General features: G+C 44.0%; 1 protein-coding gene across 3 annotated transcripts in view; it reads left to right on the top strand.

Moving 5' to 3' along the window:
* The window catches only part of LOC119958673 (phospholipase A2 inhibitor and Ly6/PLAUR domain-containing protein-like), a 32,551-nt gene extending 7,795 nt beyond the window's left edge, over positions 1-24,756 (top strand). Inside the window, exons 3-6 of one of the 3 annotated variants that reach the window (XM_038787245.1) lie at positions 7,329-7,466; positions 8,545-8,688; positions 11,921-12,061; positions 23,698-24,756. In XM_038787245.1, the coding sequence (XP_038643173.1) occupies positions 7,329-7,466; positions 8,545-8,688; positions 11,921-12,061; positions 23,698-23,981 (707 nt within the window). In that variant the 3' untranslated portion in view covers positions 23,982-24,756. Of the gene's footprint in view, positions 1-7,328; positions 7,467-8,544; positions 8,689-11,920; positions 12,062-21,437; positions 22,670-23,697 lie in introns of those variants that run through there. The other 2 variants (XM_038787247.1, XM_038787246.1) reach the window with 2 other exon arrangements.
* Positions 24,757-26,565: the final 1,809 nt, after the last annotated feature.

Raw genomic sequence — 26,565 nt, 5'->3', positions numbered from 1 at the left:
ACGCTTGAAAACCCGCGTTACTGCAGTTTATAAATTGATTTCAGACAGAAATAATAAGGAGAGGTTTTTAAAAAATAGTTCTTAAAATAAATTATTACAGTATTGAGAACAAAATTAAGAAAGAATTAACTAAAATGGACATCGATATGCATGTGACGCGTTGCTGCTGAATGATGTTTGAGCTCATGGATCCATTATGATTCTAAGTGAGCACATCTGGACGATGCGTTGGTTGCTGAGAAACTCCGTCTCAGAGTTAATGAACTGAAGTCAGATCATTGTTCTTTGCGGCACACCCAGGAGGGGGAGAGGTACTTGGACACTGTATTCCAGCAAGCAGACAGAACCCTTCGAATAACTAACACAAATTCGGCCAGTGGTCAGTGACAGGAGCGTGTGACTGCGAGTGAGGCAGGTGGCGAGATCCAAGAGGGAAGGTTTCAGGAGTCTCAACCTTTATCCCTGTCGAACAGGGTTGTTTATCTTGTGCACTGTGTGGAATGCAATGGAGACAGTAGGGAGGATGAGCAAACTGACAATAGAACCGTGGTACAGGAAGCCATTCAGGTAGCGGGAGAGAAAATAAATGAAGTTGTAATCAGGGATAATATAATTGGGGACATTCACACTGTCCGGGTCACCCTATGGCGAGTATCGAAAGCCTGGTGCTCGTTTTCTCATTTATGCTCCAGAGAAAATTGGAGTGGGAGGGAAATTATCCAGTTACCATGGTACACCCTGGTACCAACTACATGGGTAGAACAATGACAGAGGTTATGCGAAGAGGGTATAAACATCGAGCGGCTCAATTAAAAATCAGAAACAAAAATCTCTTTATTACAAACCTGAGCTACGAGCTAATTGCCACAGGGTCAACGGGTTAAGGATGTAAATGGGTGGCTCATAGATTGGTGTGGGAGAAATGGGTTTAAATTCAAGGGACATTGGCGCCATTACTGGGGAAGAGGGGGACCTTTTCCGAAAGGACGGATTGAATCTTTCAAACAAATTGAGATTGAAACTGAACCCCAAATAGGCCCAGTTTATGAAATGACAAGAACAACATTTGGAAAACGAAAAATAGAAGAAGGTGGATGATTTGGACATAGATGGTTTGTAGTTGGGGGACCAAGGGCAATGTGTCAAAGTTTGCAGATGACACTATGATAAGTGTTCAAGCGTAAAGTGCAGAGGATACTGGAAGGCTGCAGAGGGATTTAGATAGGTTAAATGAATGGGCTAGGGTCTGGCAGATGGAATACAACGTTGACACATGTGATGTTATCCATTTTGGTAGGAATAACAGCAAACGGGATTATTATTTAAATGTTAAAATATTAAAGCATTCTGCTGTGCAGAGAGACCTGGGTATGCTAGTGCATGAGTCACAGAAAGGTGGTTTAGAGGTGCAATAGGTGATTAACTAGGCAAATTGAATTTTGTCCTTCATTGCTAGAGGCAGGGAGTTTAGGACAAGGGAGGTAATGCTGCAATTGTATAAGGTGTTAGTGAGGCCACACCTGGAGTATTGTGTTCAGTTTTGGTCTCCTTACTTGCGAAAGGACGTACTGACACTGGAGGGCGTACAGAGAGATTGACTCGGTTAATCCCACAGCTGAAGGGGTTGTATTACGAGGAGAGGTTGAGTAGACTGGGACTGTACTCGGTGGAATTTAGAAGGATGCGGGGAGATCTGATAGAAACATATAAAATTATGAAGGGAATATATAGGATAGATGCGGGCAGTTTGTTTCCACTGGCGCACAAAAGCAGAACTAGGGGGCATAGCCTCAAAATAAGGGGAAGTAGATTTAGGACTGAGTTTAGGATGAACTTCTTCACCCAAAGGGTTGTGAATCTATGGAATTCCTTGCGCAGTGAAGCAGTTGAGGCTCCTGCATTCAATGTTTTTAAGGTAAAGATAGATAGTTTTTTGAAGAACGAAGGGATTAAGGGTTATGGTGTTTGGGCCGGAAAGTGGAACTGAGTCCTCAAAAGATCAGCCATGATCTCATTGAATGGTGGAGTAGGCTCGAGGGGTCAGATGGCTTTCTACTGCTTCTAGTTCTTGAAATGACATGAAAATTAAATGAAAACGCTTATTGTCACGAGTAGGCTTCAATGAAGTTACTGTGAAAAGCCCCTAGTGGCCACTTTCCGGCGCCTGTCGGGGAAGGCTGGTACGATAATCGAACCGCGCTGCTGGCCTGCTTGGTGTGCTTTAAAAGCCAGCGATTTAGCCCAGTGAGCTAAACCAGCCGCTGGTTCTGTAATTGCATTGCCACATTGCTATTCCCAACTAATATGAGATCACGCAGATCATTTTTAGATCTCGTTGGCACTTGTAGAAATCATATTTACGGACATGCCACAAACTCTGCTCCCCTATCAAACCTATTAAAGAAAAAGATCCCCTGGGAATGGAATAAACATCATACTCAATCCATCCTCGACCTTACGTAAGCTGTAGTCAAGACCTGTAGGTCCCTGAACCTGAATCGCCTTGTATTCATGAAGTTGCAGCCACAGAAAACTCTATTTCAGTAGTCTTACTGGGAAACGGAATGATAAGGATCTATTTTCTGTGCATATAGGTTACTAACTCCTGTGGAACAAGGCCTTGCTGTCTGTGAAAGACATTTACACGCAATATTTTACGCTGTGCAGCACTTCTTATAAATATTCAATTGAATACGTTTTCCATTCTGACAGAACAGACCAGTCTCAAATTGTTATTGGATGGAAGAATAAAAGATGGCACAGTGAGCTATCATCGCATGGCCCGCTGGACCCTGATGCTCCAGGGATGGGGCATAGCTATACAAAGAACCAAAACACCCACCCGCTTAGCGTACAGTTTCATTTATAGTGGAGAGCGAAACGAGTGGCAAATTCGCACCTTAAAGGATCCTTTGTGTCAACATACAGAAGAGTTGGAAAGTCAAAAAACAGACACCAAACATGCACTAAAACAAACAACAATGCAACAGAGAACGTGAAAGATATGGGTAGGAAGGACACCCAAACCCATGAATTTGTTTATTGTAGATTGTTCTATGGTGGAAGATGGCGTCCATAAAACGAAATGAAAATTGCTTATTGTCACAAGTAGACTTCAAATGAAGTTACTGTGAAAAACCCCTAATCGTCACATTCCGGCGCTTGTTCGGGGAGGCTGTTATCGCAATCGATCAACGCCTGCCTTGGTCTGCTTTAAAAGCCTGCGATTTAGCACTGTGATAAAAAGGATGTGACATTCATATTGAAGAATCAAAAGGCAATTTCATACATAAATTAGACTTACAATGTCCAGCGCTATGAGTGCACAAGTATCTCACCTAGCTGCTGTGGCTTACGTTGGATTTTCAAACTAGTATTTCCAACCCCAGCAGAGGGTTACTATTCGGGAAGTATGTATGTGTCCAACAGCCTCACATATTTACTACCTCGGTGGGAAGCCAGAGGCTTCAGATCTCCAGATGGTGAACCTTTGCCCTCTGGCGTACTCCTTAAATATATCCGACCACACGCCCAAGGCCGAGAGCCTGAAGTCAACTGTTACTCTTTCCGATATTAATTTGTAATTCAACACTCTCCCTAACTGCCATATTAAACCACATAGGAATTTGCACTGTCTGTTAATGTGTACAATGGAAACCCATGAAAGTGTTCCGCGTTTCTGATGCTAAATAAGGCAGGGAAAATTTGTGCGTGAATTGTGCATATTTGGTGCAAAGTTGAAGTTCATAATTACAGTCGGAATCCATCAACGAAGGACTGAATTAATTAAAACTTAATCAATTGTGTTGATGGATAGAAACAACAGCCGCAATTTTACAGACGATCACAATTCTGATCTGCTGGTTTAAATAAGAAATGGTCACAAAATAAACTTTACTTCCCGTGGCTCCAGTTGCTGACCAGTACCCGTCCCACGGCGAGACGGCGAGAATGTGCAAACTCCACAAAGACCCGGGACCGGGATCGAACCCGGATCCTGAGCCTCATAAGACCATAAGACCATAAGACATAGGAGCGGAAGTAAGGCCATTCGGCCCATCGAGTCCACTCCACCATTCAATCATGGTTGATTTCAACTCCATTTACCCGCTCTCTCCCCATAGCCCTTAATTCCTCGAGAAATCAAGAATTTATCAATTTCTGTCTTAAAGACACTCAACGTCCCGGCCTACACCGCCCTCTGTGGCAATGAATTCCACAGACCTACCACTCTCTGGCTGAAGAAATTTCTCCTCATCTCTGTTCTAAAGTGACTCCCTTTTATTCTAAGGCTGTGCCCCCGCGTCCTAGTCTCCCCTGCTAATGGAAACAACTTCCCTACGTCCATCCTATCCAAGCCATTCATTATCTTGTGTTTCTATTAGATCTCCCCTCAAACTCCTAAACTCCAATGAATATAATCCCACGATCCTCAGACGTTCATCGTATGTTAGGCCTACCATTCCTGGGATCATCCGTGTGAATCTCCGCTGGACCCGCTCCAGTGCCAGTATGTCCTTCCTGAGGTGTGGGGCCCAACATTGCTCACAGTATTCTAAATGGGGCCTAACTAGTGCTTTATAAAGCCTCAGAAGTACATCCCTGCTTTTATATTCCAAGCCTCTTGAGATAAATGACAACATTACATTTGCTTTCTTAATTACGGACTCAACCTGCAAGTTTACCTTTAGAGAATCCTGGACTAGGACTCCCAAGTCCCTTTGAACTTTAGCATTATGAATTTTGTCACCGTTTACAAAATAGTCCATGCCTCTATTCTTTTTTCCAAAGTGCAAGACCTCGCACTTGCCCACGTTGAATTTCATCAGCCACTTCTTGGACCATTCTCCTAAACTGTCTAAATCTTTCTGCAGCCTCCCCACCTCCTCAATACTACCTGCCCCTCCACCTATGTATCATCGGCAAACTTGGCCAGAATGACCCCAGTCCCGTCATCTAGATCGTTAATATATAAAGAGAACAGCTGTGGCCCCAACACTGAACCCTGCGGGACACCACTTGTCACCAGTTGCCATTCCGAAAAAGAACCTTTTATCCCAACTCTCTGCCTTCTGTCTGACAACCAATCGTCAATCCATGTTAGTACCTTGCCTCGAATACCATGGGCCCTTATTTTACTCAGCAGTCTCCCGTGAGGCACCTTGTCAAAGGCCTTTTGGAAGTCAAGATAGATAACATCCATTGGCTCCCCTTGGTCTAACCTATTTGTTATCTCTTCAAAGAACTCTAACAGGTTTGTCAGGCACGACCTCCCCTTACTAAATCCATGCTGACTTGTCCTAATCCGACCCTGCACTTCCAAGAATTTAGAAATCTCATCCTTAACGATGGATTCTAGAATTTTGCCAACAACCGAGGTTAGGCTAATTGGCCTATAATTTTCCATCTTTTTTCTTGTTCCCTTCTTGAACAGGGGGGTTACAACAGCGATTTTCCAATCCTCTGGGACTTTCCCTGATTCCAGTGACTTTTGAAAGATCATAACTAACGCCTCCACTATTTCTTCAGCTATCTCCTTTAGAACTCTAGGATGTAGCCCATCTGGGCCCGGAGATTTATCAATTTTCAGACCTTTTCGTTTCTCTAGCACCTTCTCCTTTGTGATGGCAACCATATTCAACTCTGCCCCCTGACTTTCCTGAATTGTTGGGATATTACTCATGTCTTCTACTGTGAAGACTGACGCAAAGTACTTATTAAGTTCCTCAGCTATTTCCTTGTCTCCCATCACTAGATTACCAGCGTCATTTTGGAGCGGCCCAATGTCTACTTTTGCCTCCCGTTTGTTTTTAATGTATTTAAAGAAACTTTTAATAAATTATGAGGCAGCATTGCTAACCACTGCGCCACTGTGCCATCCTGACTGGGAAGAAATATTAATATGAACTGTCAATACGTTGGTGTGCAGCTGAGACATTGGAATGACAAGAATGTATTGAGGGCAAAATAGAACTTCAAAGGGGCAATGACTAGATGGTGGCTTCTGAAGATTAATATGGGGAAAGCTGAGCTGTTGCATTTTAATAGGAAGAATATAGAGAGACAATGGACAATATGGTACCATTGTAAGTATGTGCAGGAGCAGACGGACTTGGGTGAATATCTGTATAAATGATTCAACGTAGCAAGGCAGGTGTAACAATGATTTAATGAAGTAGATTGTATTATTAATTGGGGAATATAGTATTAGAGCAAGGAAGTTATGCTGACTTTATATACGGCTCTAGTTAGATCCCAGCTGGAATAGTGTTTCAAGTTCTGCGGCCAAAAATTAGCAAGCCTGTGAACGTATTTGAGAGATTGCAGAAGAGTCTAACAAGAATGATTCCGTGTAAGGAACATGTTCGGAAGATAGATTTGTGAAGTTCGCACTTTTTGCTTCGAGAGAGGCGAATACGGCGATTTGATAGTGATGTTCAAGACCATGAGGGGGCTGCACAAAATGTTTCCGATCTTAAAAATTATTTGAAATGATTTTCAATGAAGTAAATGTGAGTTGTGAAAAAATAATTTCATAAAACTAATAGTGTGGTCTCGATATCGCGGATGTCTTGTGGAGGAAAATTAATCGAGCGATTCCAGAGGGCATAATATCACTACTTGAATAAAAACAATGTCGAGGAGAAGGACTAAGGCGAGATCCGGTGCAGGCTCACTGGGACAAATTATTTCCGCTTGTGATGTACTACTTTGCTGAATTTATGGATATAACAGTGGCACTTCATCCATATCTACCTTGGGTAGAGGCGAAGAAGAGCCAGGAAAGCCATCTAAGCAGTGGGAATGAGAGAAATCGATGTTGCCTTGATGGTGAAGTGTCAACGGTGAGGACAAAGGCCGATTGAATTCAGAGAAGTATTGAAGTTGAATGGGAATAGGAGAGGTGGGGCGATTATGTATGTTTATGCCTGTGCGTGTATGTGCAGGGTGTGGGGAGGGGGTCGGTGACAGTAGCGAGGATATATGGATGTAGATGATCGTTACAAAGTTTTCAAAATTCATAAAAGTGTTAATAGATTTTGAAAATTTGGAAGGGTTTGAAAAAGTGCTGCAACTATTCTAATTCTGTCATTAATTTTCGTTTGATTTGAAAGTAGATTGATTTCAGGCTTCCTCGGATTATAATGTGTAAGTACGGTGAGGAATCTGCCTTGTGGCTTTCATGGTAACGGACATGAAAACGACATTCCCCTGGTTTCTTCTGGCGCTGGGACGTTGCAGCTCCAAGATCACTGCCATTACAGTCATACTGAAAGAAGTCCAAAAAATAAAGCATCAGTTTCACTCCTATCTGTGTTTATTTATAGGAGAGAGCATTGAAACGTTCATTGAACAAGGATGTGCGCGGACCACTCAAGCAGTATCTTTCACTAGTGGCCTCACTTTTGGCTGGAAGGGCGTCAAATCATGTAGCGTTGCGTCTTGTAATAAACAGAGTGCACCAGGTAATTTTTCAGAATGTTCTTTTCTCACGGGGAGCCAATTTTTTTGACAGGATGGATTTACTCCTCAAGGCCACATTTGATCGTTCTCTCATTGTGGCAGTTTTCACGTGCTAGAATTATGACAATGGTGGCGCTTTTCTACCCCTCTTACCACTTTAGACCTATTTCTTTTATCCACCTTGTGGTCTCATGCCAGTATAGCCATTTAAATGATTTGCTAATATGAGTTCTAGAATCGTTTATATGGATTTTAAGACATCATAATATGATGATGAAAGGGCTATGTCAAAAGAGAGTCACTGAGGGGCAGCACGGTGGCACAGTGCTTAGCATTGCTGCCGACGGCGCTGAGGACCTGGGTTCGAATCCCGGCCCTGGGTCACTGTCTGTGTGGAGTTTGCACATTCTCCCCGTGTCTACGTGGGTTTCACCCCCACAATCCAAAAGATGTGCAGGGTAGGCGGATTGGCCACGCTAAATTGCCCCTTAATTGGAAAAAATAATTGGGTACTCTAAATTTAAAAAAAATGAAAGTCACTGCTGTAATTCCGATACTTCAGACACAACATCCTTGCCAACATGTCTATTCCAAAAGTATCGTCCACCATGGCATAGATTTACCAATCAAACTATACAGAGCTGCGCATAAACTCAGCTGACCACGTACCATTGAGTTCAGCCTGAGTTTCCCATCGAATAACTCCTAAACACTTGAGGTAATAGTGTGAGCCCTTAAATTGGCAAACATAGAAGAACCGTTAAGAATGTCGGCCTTGTGATTCCGTCATTGAGCTTTGATTTTGCTGTGTTGTTCTGTCGTGTGTGTTAAAGAGCTGGCGCCAGTTTTATCGCCAAGGCCAGCATTCCACCCCAGGGACATGAGCATTTCAATGAGCTGCACTGAAAACTGATAATGGGCAGGGACCAACACTAACGACTGACTATAGCGTCCGAGAAAGAATTGGCCCCAGAGAGTTGACGGGCACATTTCACACCAATTGTTCTGTTTTCGCTAAGAGTTACTTATCGCACTGATAATTTCGCAGGAAAGACTCCTTCACGTTTTTCCGACTTTCAGATTCTGCCAATCGGACCGAGAATGGACTGGAATGCTTCGGATGTTACGCAAACACTTCTGATTCCTGCACGAATCACCAAGCACATGTGAAATGCGTGGGCCAAGAGGATCGTTGTTTCTATGGATCAGGCCATCAAAGTTTGGGTATGTTTATAATTTATTTTCCTTGAGCTGATGCTCTATGTTCCTGATTTTTCCTCATAAATTAATGTCTGCCAACAATATTCAGAAATAACAGAACTAAAATCAAAAGTAATCATGAAATTTCTCCGTCACACACTCAATTTGATTGGAGTTCTCTTCAGGGTCAGAGAGTCACAAACTGAAAGAGAACGAGAGGAGTCTAATTGATGGGTATAGACATAGAACGATACAGCGCAGTACAGGCCCTTCGGCCCTCGATGTTGCACCGACATGGAAAAAATCTAAAGGCCATCTAACCTACACTATGCCCTTATCATCCATATGCTTATCCAATAAATTTTTAAATGCCCTCAATGTTGGCATGTTCACTACTGTTGTAGGTAGGGCATTCCACGGCCTCACCACTCTTTGCGTAAAAAACCCACCTCTGACCTCTGTCCTATATCTATTACCCCTCAATTTAAGGCTATGTCCCCTCGTGCTAGCCACCTCCATCCGCGGGAGAAGGCTCTCGCTGTCCACCCTATCTAACCCTCTGATCATTTTGTATGCCTCTATTAAGTCACCTCTTAACCTTCTTCTCTCTAACGAAAACAACCTCAAGTCCATCAGCCTTTCCTCATAAGATTTTCCCTCCATACCAGGCAACATCCTGGTAAATCTCCTCTGCACCCGTTCCAAAGCTTCCACGTCCTTCCTATAATGAGGCGACCAGAACTGTACGCAATATCTTTTGTAGTCACAGTGAAAGAGCCTTTAGTTTGTCCCAAGTCTCGGTGGCACTGCTGCCACACAGCACTAGGGACACGGGTTAAATTCCAGCGTCGGGTAACTGTCTGGAGTTTGTACTTTCTCCTCGTGTCTACATGGGTTTCCTCCGGGTGGTCTGGTTTCCCGCACAGTCGAAAATGTTCGAATTGAATATTAAGGATTGGCCGTGTTCAATTGTCCCTTCGTTTCCATGGATGTATAGGTTAGATAGGGTTGTGGGATAGAATGGGGGAATGCTCCTTGGCCGGATGCAGTTGCAGAGGGTCGATTAATACTCGATAGACCCAATGGCGTCCATCTGTACTGTCGGTATTCTTTGACTCTAACATCCGTTCTTCATGGCCGGCCAAGAGCCTGAATACAGCAACATGTACCCACAATCTGTATTATGTGCAACAGGCCCCTCTTCAATGTCTGAACATACCCTTATATATTTGTGATTGACTCAGCACCAATAACAGGCAGGGGCCAAATGGGCCAACAGATTTTCATTCCTGAGCTCCTTCCTTTTATATTCGTATTTTGGAGCGAGCCTCTCGCTGTGAAACACTAACTATCCTGGTGTGTTATGGAAACTGGAGCAGGACAGAGGGTAAGAACCCTGCGGTGAGTCACTGTTCTCCGAACTCTCCAAATGCCTACAAACATCCACAAGTCATGGTGTGGAGCCTGTTCCACTTTCCTGGATAATTGGAGATGCTACATCCCTCAGTTACCTTCACACCACTCAGCGAAAATCAGCTCGCTTGGCTTGTCTGGTTTAGAATCCCAGATCGGTCATTTGAATTTAAATTATCAATAAGATCAGGAATTAAATATGCAATTATTATTGACACCTCTCTAAACAAAACGTCCACGCACTCGATTGAGACGAGAAGTCCGCATGAATACCATCTACACGATGACTTGTAAGAACTCACCATGTCTACTTCGACCTCATCGTCCAATCGGACGATCTTCAACTTCAAGATGAACGCTGAAAGCAGAAAAAAGGAACATTGCCAGATGAATATTCTCTCCAGGATGGCAAAGCTCACTGCCACTGGTTCAGAACCCTAAAACAACTTCCTTACCGGTGGGTGGACAGGGGGTTTCATGGAGGGAACATGTTCGGCCTCTACCATCCCATTTCCTTCTCTGTTGTGCATTTCCCACAAAGTGATTATTTCCAATCAATCTCGGGCAGATCCTGCTTGCATACAATAAAACCGATCACACTAAATCCAAATTTATTTTCCCCAACTTATCTATTTACTCACGTGACACATCACGTGACATGAAGATTACAACCGAGAACGCCTATTCTGTTACTCGCGAATACTTGATGCCATCTCTCTGTCTACCTATGCCATTGGTACCATCATATACCATGACCTCTGCCTTATAATCTTTCCCGCTCAGGATGCCCTGCAGCTGTTCAATGGTATCCCGGACCCGGGCGCCAGGGAGGCAACACACCGTCCAGGAGTCACGTTGACGGCCAAAATGGTGTATGTCTGATACCCTGACTACAGAATCCATTTCTATTGCTCTTCCTCTATTTCCCCAACCTGTCCAAACAGGCTGCCAGTGGTTGTAGGAGCTCGGCTCTGTCCGGACTCCCTGGAGGAACAACCCTCATCGATCTCGAAAATGGAATACCGATTTAACAAAGATACCCCAGAAGCTTCCTGAACTCCCTACCCGTTTCTCTGTTGTATTGCCTGCTGATCGTCCCTTATTTTCCTAGCACAATGTCCTTCAGCTGCGATGTTACCATCTCTCTACAGGTGCTATCCACGATACTCTCAGACTTGCCGATGCTCCAGAGTGTCCCCAGCCGCCATTCGAGCTATGAAACCCGAGTTTCTAGGAGCTGCACCTGGAAATACATTCTGCACACTTGCTGGTCCCAAGGCTTGGACATGGCCCCAGATGTTCAGATGGATCAGGAGGAGCAGATCACGGCTTTGAGCTCTTCAGCCATGACAAACCTCCAATTTAGCACTCTATTGCAGCATCAGGTTAGCACCCCAGTGCAAACAATGTCAGCACTGTAAGATGGCCCAGTTTTATACTGTCTGAAAACGGATTAATCCAGCTCTCGACGAACAAGTTGCTTCTACAAGCATAACCCGAGTGAACATTCCTCTTTGAAATCAAATGGGGCCTTCTAAATTCATTTACTAATTAAAATAAAGATTACATTTAGATAAAAGTGTACCCTTAATTAACCCCTAATTTCCCTCAGTTACAAAACTTCCGCTTTAGCACTCTAATGCAGCTGATGTCGCACTTCAGTACAAACTTTACAATATGTATGGAAAACCATTAAAGTCGCATTAAAACGTGATTCTCAAACGCTTGGATGGATATAATATTGCAAAAACAGCATCAATACCATTATGTAGTCGGATAATAACATGGTTCCTCATAAGGATCAATTGTATTCAATGGTAAACTATTTTCTGTCTATTTCCAGCATCGATTGGACCGACGTTTTTTGCCAGAGGATGTGTTACTCAGAATGTCTGCGATGGATCAACAGATCTGAATGACTTCCTCATAAATCTTAGTGCACAGACCATGTGCTGTGAGGGCATCTTGTGCAATGTTGAAAGTGGTAAGTATAATGATGATACAGTCTTTTTTTGAATTATTCGTTTTATAAAAAATAGAATGCCCAATTCATTTTTTCCAATTAAGGGGCAATTTAGCGTGGCCAACACCGTTGGCATGTGGGGGCGAATCACACAAAAACAGAGGGAGAATGTGCAAACGCCACACAAAAAATCGACCCACATACGGGCTCGAGGCTGGGACGTCGGCTCCGCGAGACAGCTGTGATAACCACTGCGCCACCGTTCTACTTCCAATGATGCCACAGTCGCAGTTGAGCGCGTCAGTCACAATTTTCGTTGTACCATAAGCAACCTGGAAGGGCGTTCAACCCTTGTGTTGCTGAATTAAGTGTCAGAAAATGCGCTGTTTGGTATGTGAATTTATTGAAGCCCCTTCACACTCAGCTATTTTGAAACAATCTTTTTCGAACATAGCTGAAGAGTCACAGGAAGATATAATAAATGTGGCCATCGCCATTAGAGCCAATTACACTAATTCAGTGCTCCCTGTCTTTCGATGTTTTTAAACCTATTAAGATTCAACCTCTCCAGTATTTACATTTTTTGTATATGATTTATTGATATTGTTCCTATTGCACTTGGACACACTTTATTCGAAATCATAGCGACCACAGATTAAACACATTTACTCACCACCTCCCCGCTCCACCCCATCCTGTAATTTCATAGATTTCATAGAATAGAATTTACAGTGCAGAAGGAGGCCATTCGGCCCATCTGCACCGGCTCTTGGAATGAGCACCCGACCCAAGCCCATACCTCCAACCTATCCCCATAACCCAGTAACCCCACTTAACACTAAGGGCAATTTGGACCCTGAGGGCAATTTAACCTGGCCAATTCACCTAACCTGCACATCTTTGGACTGTGGGAGGAAACCGGAGCACCAGGAGGAAACCCACGTACACACGGGGAGAACGTGCAGACTCCACACAGACAGTGACCCAAGCCGGGATTCGAACCTGGGACCCTGGAGCTGTGAAGCATTTGTGCTAACCACTATGCAACCGTGCTGTGCATTAAGCACATACATGCTACGCTATGAATGTCGAAGCGTTTCCGCCTCGAGAACAAGTACATGGAAGCCAAACAGCGCTCATCCCATTCTTTTAAAAAAATGTAGTGTACACAATTCATTTTTTCCAATTAAGTGGCGATTTAGCGCTGCCAGTCCACCCACATCTTTGGATTGTGTGGGCGAAATCCACGCAGATACTGTGACGATCTGCAAACCGATCCTTCATGCAGGCGTCTCGAACAAATGCAGTCCACAACCGGTAATATATTTCCACTTTTGATTCTGTCAATAAACTTGAAATAATTACGAACATGAGGTCCCCAATTACTTGCTGCACTGGAGTCCCAAGTATTTGGTTGCCTTGTGCGATGGGCGGTGGTGCCACAGTGGTATTGTGATAGGAGTAGTAAACCCAAGTTCAAATCCCGCCACTGCAGATGGTGAAATTTGAATTCCATTAATATCTGGAATTTTAAAGTCTAATGAGTCCAATGATGTTGATTGTACTAAAACAAAATCGGGTTCACTCATGACTTAAAGGAGACAAATCTGCCGTCCTTACCTGGTTGGCCGACATCTGGTTCCAGACCCACTACTTGGGTGGCATGGTAGCACAGTAGTTAGCACTGCTACTTCACAGTTCCATGGTCCCAGGGTCGATTCCCGGCTTGGGTCACATTTTCTGCAGAGTCTGCACCGTCTCACTGTGTCAGGATGGATTTCCTCCGGGTGCTCCGGTTTCCTCACACAAGTCCCTAAAGACGTGCGGTTATGTGATTTGTACATTATGAACTCTCCCTCTGTGTACCCGAACAGGGGCCTGGGGCGTTTTGCAGCAACTTAATTGCAGAGTTAATTTAAGCCTACTTGTCACAATAAAGAGGGTTATTATGTGACCCCCCCCCCCTCCCCAGTCCTCAGCAATATGGACGTCACTTAAATGCAATTCGGGATGGAGAATAAATGCTGGTACAGATTGTGACGCCCAGATTTCATGAAATAATATAAAAATAAATAAAATCATTCAAATCTCAAAAATAGAAAATATCAGAACATCTATTTGATATGTCCATTCCCAAACACTTTTCCACACAATATGAGGTACTTCAACTTACTGTGAAATACCATTACCATGTGAAGTATCCCCTTAAAGCCGCCGTATATGTTCATCACACACTGCATTCAGAATAACAACGAAAAGTTCCTCCCATTTCGAAAGAAAGAGAAAAGTCACCACTAATCTCGGGGCAGTTTAGAATTCAGTAAAGAAGGACGAAGAGATTGATGAAGAAGGGGAAAGTAAAGTACGAATGGAAGATTGCAGGGAACATAAAGACTGACACTAAGAGTTTCTACAGATATGAGAAGAGAAAAAGATTGGTAATAAGAAATGTAGGCCCACTGCAGACAGAAAGAGGGGAATGCATAATAAGGGAGAAATAAATGGCTGAGCAATTAAATACATACTTTGGTTCTGCCTTCGCAATTTTAAACACAAGTCAGACCCCAGAAATGTTGGAGAATGAAAGGTTTAGTGAGACGGAAGGCCTGAGGGAGATCAACATTAGTAGAAAAATAGTGCTGGGTAAACTGCTGGGATTAAAGACTGATAAATCCCCAGGGCCTGATAATCTGCATCGCAGAGTGTTTAAGGAGGTGGCTCCGAAATTCTATAGACTCTGGAATTGTCCCTACAGATTTGAGGGTAGCTCAAGTCTCTCCGATATTCAAAAAGGGAGATAGAGAGAAAGCAGGGAATTATAGACCAGCAAACCTAACATGGGTAGTGGAGAAAATGCTTGAATCCGTTATCAAGGACTTTATAGCGGAATATTTAGAAAGCAGTGTCAGGAACAGTCAAGAGGTAACAAGTACAGTCACAAGGGGGAGCTAGTCGATGTGGTATATTTTGACTTTCAGAAGGCGTTTGACAAAGTCCAGCAGAAGAAATTATTGTGCAAACCTAAAGCACATGGGATTGAGGGAAATGCATTGAGGGGGATAGAAAACTGGTTGGCAGGGAGGAAACAAAGTGCAGGGATAAATGCGTCCTATTCAAATTGGCAGGCAGTAACTAGTGGGGTACCACAGGGTTTGGTGCTGGTATCCCAGCTATTCACAATATTCATTTTGGAATCAAGAACAGGAAGGCAGATTACTACCAGAATGGTTGTCAATTGGGAGAGGGGAGTGTGCAGCGGGACCTGGGTGTCCTTGTGCACCATTCGCTGTAGGTAAGCATGCAGGTGCAGCAGACGTTAAAGAAGGCTAATGGTATGTTGGCCTTCATTGCAAGAAGTATCGAATATAGAAGCAGCGATGTGTTGCTGCAATTGCAATTGTACTGTGCTTTGGTGAGGCCACACTTGTAGTATGGTATGCAGTTTCGGTCTCCTTCACTGAGGAAGGATGTTCTTGCTCTCGCGGGAATGCAGCAAAGGTTTTCCAGAATGATTCCAGGCATGGCGAGACTATCGTATGAGGAGAGATTTACTGGATTGAGATTGTTCTTGCTGGAGTTCAGAAGAATGAGTGGGTCTCATAGAGACTTATAAAATTTTAAGAGGAATAGACAGGGAAGATGTTATCAATGATGGGTGTATCCAGAGCCAGGGGTCACAGCCTGAGGATTCAGGGTGAGCCATTTCGGACAGAAATAAAGAGACACTTCTTCACATAAAGAGTGTTGATCCTGTGGAATTCAATGCCACAGCAAGTAGTGGCTGCTAAAACGTTGAATATATTCCAGAAGCGGCTGGATACAGCACTTGGGGAGAATGGGATCAAAGGCTATAACGAGAAAGCAAGATTATGCTATTGAGTTGGATGATCAGCTATATCGTGATCAGTGGCGGAGCTGGATCGAAGGGCCAAGACACCTCCTGCTGCTCCTATCTTCTATATATCTATGTATCGATTTACATCTTTGTAGTATCAAAATATATTGTCACGGTACATAAGTCCGTCAAAATAGACTTCAATGTCTGAAACTCCTGCGCTAATCCTTGAAATATGACACTAGTGAGGTCTTAACAACTTGTAAATCTCAATTTAACTTTGCACTCTGCTTTCTGGGTTAATAATCCATTCTGGCACAAGTATTAAAAATACGTCAAACAGCCCTTGTCTTGTTCAATAACAGTTTGAATGACACATTATCAAGAGTCTTTTGGAATTTCGTGACTAGTACTCCATTATTTAAACAAAATCTTTATTGTCACATGCAGGCTCACAGTAATACTGCAGTGCAGTTACTGTGATAAGCCCCTAGTCGCCACCTTCCGCCGCCTGTTCGGCAACACAGAGGGAGAATTCACAACGTCCAATTCATCTAACAGCACGTATTTAGGGACTTGTGGGAGGAAACCAGTGCACCCGGAGGAAACTTATGCAGGGGATGGGTACCGGAGCAATTGGTCAGAACGTGAAAGCATTGAGGGCGAACGATGGAAAAGGGCCATTATGCCTCTGAGGAAGAGCCGACAGGGAGAAGTTGCTGAAAACAGCGGGTCAGGTGCCATGAAGTGCATATTTTTTCATGCAAGAAGTATTGCGGGTAAGGCAGATGAACTTACAGCTTCTGTTAGTTCTTGGGACTATGATGTTGTTGCCATTACAGAGACCAGTTTGTGGAAAAAACGAACAAAGAACAAAGAAAATTACAGCACAGGAACAGGCCCTTCGGCACTCCCTTCCTGCACCGATCCAGATCCTTTATATAAACCTGTGGCCTATTTTCCAAGGTCTACTTCTCTCTGTTCCGCATCCGTACATATATCTGTCCAGATGCATCTTAAATGATGCTATCGTACCCGCCTCTACGACCTCCGCTGGGAAAGCGTTCAAGGCACCCACCACCCTCTCCGTAAAAACCTTTCCACGCACATCTACCTTAAACTTCTCCCCTCTCATATTGAAATCGTGACCCCTTGCAATTGACAACCACGCTCTTGGAAAAATCTTGTTGCTATCCACCCTGTCCATATCTCTCATAATTTTGTAGAACTCAATCAGGTCTCCCCTCAACCTCCGTCTTTCCAATGAAAACAATCCTAATCTACTCCACCTTTCTTCATAGCTAGCACCCTCCATGCCAGGCAACATCCTCTCTAAAGCGACCACATCCTCCTATTAATGTGGCAACCAGAACAGCACGCAGTATTCCAAATGTGGCCTACCAAAGTCCGATACAACTGTAACATGACCTGCCGACTGTTGTCCTCATTACCCCGTTCGATGAAGGCAAGCATGCTATACGTCTTCTTGCCCACTCTATGACCTGCGTTGCCACCTTCAGGGTACAATGGACCTGAACTCCCAGATCTCTCTGTACATCAATTTTTCCCAGGACTCTTCCATTGACCATATCGTCTGCTCTTGAGTTAGATCTTCCAAAATGCATCACCTAGCATTTGCCTGGATTAAACTCCATCTGCCATTTCTCTGCCCAACTCTCCAATATATCCATATTTTGCTGTATTCTCTGACAGTCCGCCTCGCTATGTGCAACTCCACCAATCTTAGTATCATCTGCAATCTTGCTCATCAGACCACTTATACCTTCGACCAGATCACTTATGTATATGACAAACAACAGTGGTCCGAGCGCGGATCCCTGTGGAACACAACTAGTCACCTTTCTCCATTTTAAGACACTCCATTCCACCACTACTCTCTATCTCCTGTTGCCCAGCCAGTTCTTTATCCATCTAGCTAGTACACCCTGAACCCCATACGACTTCACTTTTTCCATCAACCTTCCATGGGAAACTTTATCAAATGCTTTACTGAAGTCCATGTAGATGACATCTACAGCCCTTCCCTCATCAATTAACTTTGTCACTTCGTCAAAGAATTCTATTCGGTTTATAAGACATGACCTACCCTGCACAAAAACATACTGCTTTGACTGATAAGTCAATTGTCTTCCAAATGTGAATAGATCATATCGTTCAGTATCTTCTCCAACAGTTTGCCTACCACTGACGGCATGATCACAGGTCTATAATTCCCTGGATTATCCCTGCTACCCTTATTAAACAAAGGAAAACATTAGCGAATCTCCAGTCCTCTGGGACCTCACCAGTGCTTATGGATGATGCAAAGATATCCGTTAAGGCCCCAGCTATTTCGTCCTTCGCTTCCCTCAATAACCTGGGATAGATCCCATCCGTTCACGGCGACGTTTCCAACTTAATGACTTTTAGAATACCCAAAACCTCCCCCTTCCTTATTCCGACATGACCCCCTATTTAACATCCATCCCTAGCCTCAAAATTCATCATGTCCCTCTCATTGGTAAATACCGATGCAAAGTACTCATTAAGATGCTCACTAGTTTCCTCTGACTCCACGCATAATATGCCTCTTTTGTTCTTGAGTGGGCCAATTATTTTTCCAGTTACCCACTTGCTCCTTAGCAAGAAGGACAGGATTGGCAGATAAACATTGCAGGATTTAGGTATTTCAGGCAGGGTAGAGGGGGATGTAAAAAGGGTGGCAGGGTTGCGCTACTAGTGAGGAAGAACATCACAGCTATACTACGGGAGGACTCCTCAGAGGGCAGCGTGGCTATATGTGTAGATATCAGGAATAAGAAGGGTACAGTCACAATGTCGGGGGCCTTCCAGTAGCCAACGGGAGATAGAGGAGCATAAAGGTAGACATATTTTGGCAAAGAGAAAAAGCAACAGGGTTGATGTGATGGGAGACTCCAACTTTTCCAATATTGACTGGGACTCACTTAGCGCTAGGGGCCTTGACGGGACAGAGTTTGTAAGGAGCATCCAGGAGAGCTTCTTAAAACAATATGCAGACAGTCCAACTAGGCAAGAGGCTGGTCTGGACCTGGTATTGGTGAATGAGCCAGGCCAGGGGGTTTCAGTAGGGGAGCACTTCGGGAACAGTGACCACAATTCGTTAAGTTTTAAAGTGCTGGTGGACAATGACAAAAGTGGTGCTCGGGCGAATGAAAATGAAAATCGCTTATGGTCACGAGTAGGCTTCAATGAAGTTACTGTGAAACGCCCCTAGTCGCCACATTCCGGCGCCTGTCCGGGGAGGCTGGTACTGGAATTTAACCGTGCTGCTGGCCTGCATGGTCTGCTTTAAAAGCCAGCGATTTAGCCAAGTGAGCTAAACCAGCCCCATGTAAACGGCAAATGTGCTAAAGTGGGGGAATGCTAATTGTAACAATATTACGCGGCAAATTAGTTATCTAATTTGGGGGAGGATGTTTGAGGATACATCAACATCTGACATGTGGGAGGCATTCAAATGTCAATTGAAAGGAGTTCAGGACCGGCATATTCGTGTGCGCAAGAAGGATAAATACGGCAAATTTCGGGAATCCAGGATAACGAGAGATATTGTAGGCCTCGTCAAAAAGAAAAAGGAGGCATTTGTCGGGGCTAGAAGACTGGGAACAGACGAAGACTATGCGGAATATAAGGAAAGCAGAAAGAAACTTAAGCAAGGGGTCAGGAGAGCTAGATGAGGCCATGAAAAGTAATTGGCAAATAAGGTTAAGGAAAATCCCAAAGCGTTTACACGCACATAAAAAGCAAGAGGGTAGGCAGGGAAAGGGTTGGCCCACTGAAGGATAGGCAAGGGACTGTACGTTTGGAGCCAGAGGAAATGGGCGAGGTACAAAATGAATACTTTGCATCAGTGTTCACGAAAGAGAAGGAATTGGTGGATGTTGAGTCTGAAGAATGGTGTGTAGATAGCCTGGGTCATATTGAGGTCCATAAATACGAGCTGTTGTGCGCCTTGAATAATATTAAGGTTGATAAGCCCCAGGGCCGGATCGGATCTATCCCAGAATACTGAAGGAGGCGAGAGAGGAAATTGCTGAGGCCTTGACAGGAATATTTGAATCCTCACTCTCTTCAGATGATGCCCCGGCGGACTGGACAATAGCCAATGTCGTTCCTTTGTTTAAGAAGCGTAGCAAGGATAATTCATGGAACTTCAGGTCGGTGAGCCTTACGTCAGTGGTAGGGAAATTACTGGAGATAATTTTTCGAGACAGGATCTACTACCATTTGGAAGCAAATGAACGTATAAGTGAGAGCAGCATGGTTTTGTGAAGGGGAGGTTATGTCTCACTAACTTGAGAGAGGTTTTCGAAGTCACAAAGATGATTGATGCCGGTAGGGCAATGGATGTTGTCAACGTGAATCTCAGTGAGGCGTTTGACAAGGTCCCTCCTGTTTGACTGGTCCAAAGTTGAAGTCATACGGGATCAGTGGTGATCTGGCAAGGTGGATACAGAACTGGCTAGGCCAAAGAAGGCAGATAGTAGCAATGGAAGGGTGCTTTTCTAATTGGCGGACTGTGACTAGTTGTGTTCCGCAGCGACCAGTGCTGGGGCCTTTCCTGTTCATAGTAGACATAAATGATTTGGAGGGAAATGTAACTGGTCCGATTAGTAAGTTTGCAGACGACACAAAGATTGGTGGAATTGCGGATAGCGACGAGGACTGTCAGAGGATGCAACAGTCTTTAGATCATTTGGAGACTTGGGCGGAGAGATGGTAGAAGGATTTTCATCCGGACCAATGTGAGGTAATGCATTTTGGAAGGTCGAATGGAGGTATTGAATATACAGTGAATGGTAGAACCCTCTAGAGTAGTGAAATTCAGACAGATCAAGGTGTACAGGTCCACAGGTGACTGAAAGGGGCAACACAGGTGGAGAAGGTAGTCAAGAAGGCATCCGGAATGCTTGCCTTCATTGGCCGGGGCTTTTAGTATAAGAATTAGCAAGTCATGTTGCAGCTGTCTAGAACCTTAATTCGGCCACACTTGGAGTATAGTGCACAATTCTGGTCGCCACACTACCAGAAGGATGTAGAGGCTTAGAGACGGTGCAGAAGAGATTTACCAGGATGTTGCTTGCTTATGGAGGACATTAGCTAGGAGGAGCGGTTGAATAAACTCGGTTTGTTATCACTGGAACGACGTAGGTTGAGGGGCGAGGTCTACCAAATTATGAGGGGCACAGACAGAGTGGATAGTGAGAACGTTTTCCCCAGCGTAGTGGGGAGAATTCCTAGGTTTAAGTTGCAAGGTTTAGAGGAGATGTACGAGGCAAGTTTTTTTACCCAGTGTGCAGTGAGTGTCTGGAACTCCCTGCCGGAGGATGTGGTGGAAGCAGGGACGGTAGTGACATTTCAGGGGCTTATTGACAAATTCATGAATTGGATTGGTTTCGAGGGATATGGACCCCGGAAGTGTGGAAGATTTTAGTTTAGACGGGCAGCATGGGCTTGGTGGGCCGAAATGCCTGTTACTATTCTGTACTTTTCTTTGTTCTTTGTTTGTTCTTTGTTCAGACACGGATAACGTGCAGACTCAATACAGACAGTGACCGAAGCCGGGAATCGGGACCGTGGCGCTGTGAAGCAACAATGCTAACCGCTCACGCCTCTTGTTGATCACAAAAGCAGTTCACTACATTGTCAAACCGGATTTCCTTTGAAAGTCCATGCTGACTATTTTGTATAACTGATCGTGCCAGAGCATTCTAAGTCCATTCTTCAACCGTCGCTAATAATAGATTACACAATCTTTCCAAAAACTGTTCGGTTAGGTCAATGAACGTCGAATTATATATTTACTTGCTCCATCTTTAGATGAATGGTCATCTTACACACGTGATCTTCCTAACCAAAGATACAATTTCAGAATAAATCATGTAATAGCCTGTGCTCCCCTTATTTCTGCTATTATACCTGACAGTTTCCTACGAGGTGGACTAAACGAATTTGCGGCTTTTAGTGATTTAAATTTCACCAGCATGTTAACTCGGCTGACATTAATTGCATGAATTTCCTTCCACTGATGAGCGTTTTTGCTAATCTCTATTTCTGGAAACAAATGTTAATATTCCACTGTGAAGGGAAACCATTACTTTTCTTGGACAGACTGCCGTCTAAGACGTCTTGTTGTTTCGTAACTGTGAAGAGGAACAGCTCTCAGTTTACATAAAATGAAACTTTCGAACTATTTACGGCAGCAGGCTGTGTGATGCTCTTATTTCCTGTGTTTCATTTATTTCAAATTCCTGCCTAAATTATTTTCGTATTGTGTGCCCTCACTGTTTTGCAAGTTATTGGGTGACGGTTGTTGGTTGCTAAAACTTACAGTCCTCGGCATACTATTATTCTTCTAAAAAACATTTCAAGGCTCTTTTTAAGTTTTACTATGCTATACGAAAATTCCAGACAAAGACATGTATTAACTTTTCTCCCTCCAATTACATTTTCAGTAGAAAAATTCAGTCTGTTTGGCAAGTTTACCAGAGCCAGTTCTCCAATCATACCTGTATCAATAGCTTAATTTCAAGAGTAATATTGCTGCCTGGTCGTAAAGCAGGTCGCTCTCAAAGGGAATATGGAAATCGTTTCTATTTTAAGCTGGTTTCCCAGAGGATAATTTACTGGGAGATTCCCAAAGTTTAATAGCATATTTACTCACTTTAAGTAATTAACGTAAATGTTTTTTCTTAATCTGAAGAAAATATTAATTTCCATTTTTACGTGATGTGAGCGCAAATGTCTATTACGCGAGAGAAACTGTTTGCAGCTTATTCCATCTATTTTTATAATAAATTTAGAGTACCAAATTATTATTTATTTATGTTCCAATTAAGGGGCAATTTACCGTGGCCGAACCACCTAACCTGCACTTATTGGCCTTGTGGAGGGTGAAAGCCACGCAGTTATGGGGAGAAAATGCAAACTCCACACGGACAGGGACCAAGGGCCGGAATTCGAACCCGGGTACTCAGCGCCGCAATCCCAGTGCTATCCACTGCGGTACATGCTGCCCTACACTATCTATTTCACGATCATTTTTAATTGTTTTGCATCAGTATTTTCCGGAAATGTCCGCAGTGAAAAACAACTAGTCCTAAAACACTAATTTCGAAGGAGTAACATTTCCGGGAATTAGATAAAGTGCAGCGTTTTGATTCATCATGTCAATCTTTGTTGCTCTTCTCCAACGCCTTGATTATATTCTTAGATTCCTGCATTTACTCAGGGCCTCTACAATGCAGTTGGAATCACACCAATAATAACTGTAAACTTTGATTTTGCAATGATTTTTTTAAATTTCGAACAATTAGTTTTCCCCAATTAAGAGGCGATTTAGCATGGTAAATCCGCCAAAGCTACATATCTGCGGGTTGTGGGGCCGAGATACATGCAGTCACGGGGAGAATGTGCAAAATCCACACCGTCAGTGACCCAGGGCCGGGAATCGAACCCAGGCGCTCAGCGCTGTTAAGTAACAATGCAATTCTCCAATGCTGAAGTGAGTGTTCTCACGCAGTGGAATACTATTTTTACCGGACGGCAATGATGAATAAATTTAAGTTTTAGAACCCAGTAGACTTGCATCCTTCACTTTAAATGACTCGCCCACTCACAGAAAGATACAAATATTGAGAACGAATGTGTATGCTATGCGCATTGATGGGTAACAAAGATATATTGAAAACCAGTCCTGCACCTGGGGAAGGAAAATTAATAAATTCAGAACAAATTTGTTAATTTTCATGTGTCGCATCTTGTGTGTATGCCCTTTTAGAATCCTTAAACATAGTAAAGACAACAGACCAGCCGACAACAGATGCAAAGAACACATCGGCGACTGGAGCTGTAACTCAGACCACGTCTCCACCTGTAACTGACACGTCTCCAGCTGCAGCTGATACAATATCTCCAGCTGCAACTGATACAACGTCTCCAGCTGCAGCTAATGCAACGTCTCCAGCTGCAACTAATACAACATCAACTGCAGCTTCGAAGTGCGCATCAACACCGGTTGCGATACTGTGTCTTCTCTTTCTGTTTGCTCACAAGGGGAAGTAATTCCATTGTTTCCTTAGTTTTCGCGTCATGGCTAACTCGGGCTTATTAATATTTCTGATTATTTACAACAATTTGCAGCAATTTGCAACCGCGCGACACTTTAGCACAATGGTCTAGGATTCAATTCAGTCTTCGGGTCACTGACTTTGTGGAGTCTGCACGTTCTCTCCGTGTCTTCGTGGGTTTCGACAAGGTTCTCCGCTTTCCTCTTCTCGTCAAACATGTCCAGTTTAGGCGGATTGGCCATGCTAAATTGCCATTTGAAGTCCAAAAGGTTAGGTTAGATGTGGTGACCGGGTTATGGGGTTAGGGTGGAAGTGTGGGCTTATTTAGGGTGCTATATTGAAGGGCCGATGGAGACTCAATGGGCCGAATGGCCTCCTTCTACACAGAAAAAAAACTCTATTAATTTCTTGCAGGAGCAGCTGATAGAGCAGCAGCTGGTTCTTGAGCGCTGTGTCTCTGCACAATTTTTACTTTTCTTTATCCGGAAGTACGACCCACAATTATTTTCTTATATCTCTGCTATGTTCCTGGAAGATCCTGGTTCAATTCCTGGAGCCCAGCTAAGTCAGGGAATTTTTTTTAAAGGACGGAGGCGTTCGCAGTGACCGCTTGGCTGCTGAGTTCGCTTGTGCTTCAGACATGCTGTTGATTTCGGGATGATGCCGGCTTTCAATTCTGAGTGACGATATTGACGACGTTTTCGGCTCCCGGCTACTCTTTATTGGTGCTTTCGCTGATGGAATCTGAGCTATCACAAGAAACATAGTTGAAGAAGAGTAGAACACCCTGTCACCCAATCCAGCAAAGTCCGGTTGGCAGATCACATTCAGTATCTGTGCGCCGGGTATCCCGAGGGAAATGGACGATGATTTCCGATACATATGAGTGAATTGGCTGTCATGCTTTCATAATCGCGGTTTGAAGGCTGCGTGTTACGAATACGGTAGAACACATTTTGCCCAGCCTTCGAGGCCTGTGCGTCAATCGAAGACTCTGACCAATTGTCTTGAGTTGCCTGTCCTTGATGTCTATCGAGAACGATTGGAGGCGGCTCCCACGTAGTGTCTTCAGGAAACACTGAGGCGTAGGTTTCTCTTTGCAGGGATTCTCCCGACTTTCTGGCAGAAGAGTTTATGTAAAATTCTGAGTTTTATTGACGAGGACAAATGGTAGGAATCTCTTCGTTATTCGGGCCTATTTGTATCTACTTTTGTGCTTCAAGATATCTGGCTTTCTTCAAAGTGCAAGAGTGATGTGAGTATGCTTGGCAGGTCGGCACCTCTTGTGCGTTGTTGATACCAGTGCAGCTCGACTGAATACATAATAAACATGTGTATCCTGGTTAGGTGGAGTGTAAGTGAATCGACGGGGTACGTCGATTTAGTAAGAGTGTTTCACCTGAGTACCACTTTGAGAGCTTGTGGACTGTTCTCCTTCTTGAGATTTGGTGAAACGGTGGATGGCGTATCCTATTGGCTGCGGGAGCTGAATGGGAATCGGAGTCCTCCGGTTCACACTTGTTCCACCTTCTTCGATCTGATGTTGTGCTGTGTTTCACTTCCAGACTGTCTTCATTGGTGAGACGTTGACTGCAACAAGGGGGGGGGGGCGGTGCACAGGGGAATGAAGGACGGAGGAGGGCAGAGATAAGCATGTTGTGTCTTATCAGGTTGTGCGTTTATGTTCCAGGGATCCCATTAGCTAAATTGTAACTTGGTGCACTATGTCTGACATATCCCGGTTTTCCTCTCGCTCTCGGGTTTCCTTCCTTTGTATGGATGCTGATACAGTCTCCGATTTGCTACAATTAATTGCAGAGATGTTCTCTCATCGTTTCACGAGTGGAGGAGAGTAACAATTTCCCCAGAGATAGCCTATTGATTGTTAACTTGCAAACTGTTCTTCTCCTTGTTCGTGGGATTTACTTTTGAAAATAGTTTCCGGCGATGGTAGGGAATAAACGGTGCTTTGGACTTTCAAGTGGAGGAGGAGGTCTGGTCTGGTCGGTGTTGCGAGTCTAGGCCTGGTGTATGTATTCTTACTTCACTGGCTCCTGCATTGGAGAGTGCGCACTTCATGCACTCTTCATGTACCAATGACGGTGTACTTATATTCCTCCTTTTTCTTCTGACGGACACATTCCATTGCTTTGAGGTCTCGCGATTTTGTGTTAGGTCCGGATTCCTTGTTTTTCACAAAGCGTTTAGCTGTGCATGTATCGTCATCGTGAGGAGACCGCGCAAGATGTTGTCTGTGGTCCTGTGTTTTCCTGTTGCCCTGAAATCCACCACTCTTCCAATATCCTTTCGTTATCTTTGCAAAAGGAGACGCCTACTGCAATGATTTGTTATCCGCACCATTTGTATAGAAACGTGGTAAGGCTGTACTTGGAATATTGCGCGCAATTCTGGTCACCACACGTACCAGAATATCTGGAGGCTTTGGAGAGGGCTGAGGAGGTTTACCAGGATGTTGCCTGGTCTGGAGTCTGGGTTGAATAGACTGGGACTGTTTATCATTAGAAAGACGGAGGTTGAGGGGTTACCTGATAGAGGTCTACAAGATTATGAGGGACATT

Source organism: Scyliorhinus canicula, chromosome 30 (assembly GCF_902713615.1).
Source record: "Scyliorhinus canicula chromosome 30, sScyCan1.1, whole genome shotgun sequence".
Taxonomy (NCBI): Eukaryota; Metazoa; Chordata; class Chondrichthyes; order Carcharhiniformes; family Scyliorhinidae; genus Scyliorhinus; species Scyliorhinus canicula.
Note: the sequence above shows the minus strand (reverse complement) of the source record. Positions and strands in the feature narration are given on the sequence as shown.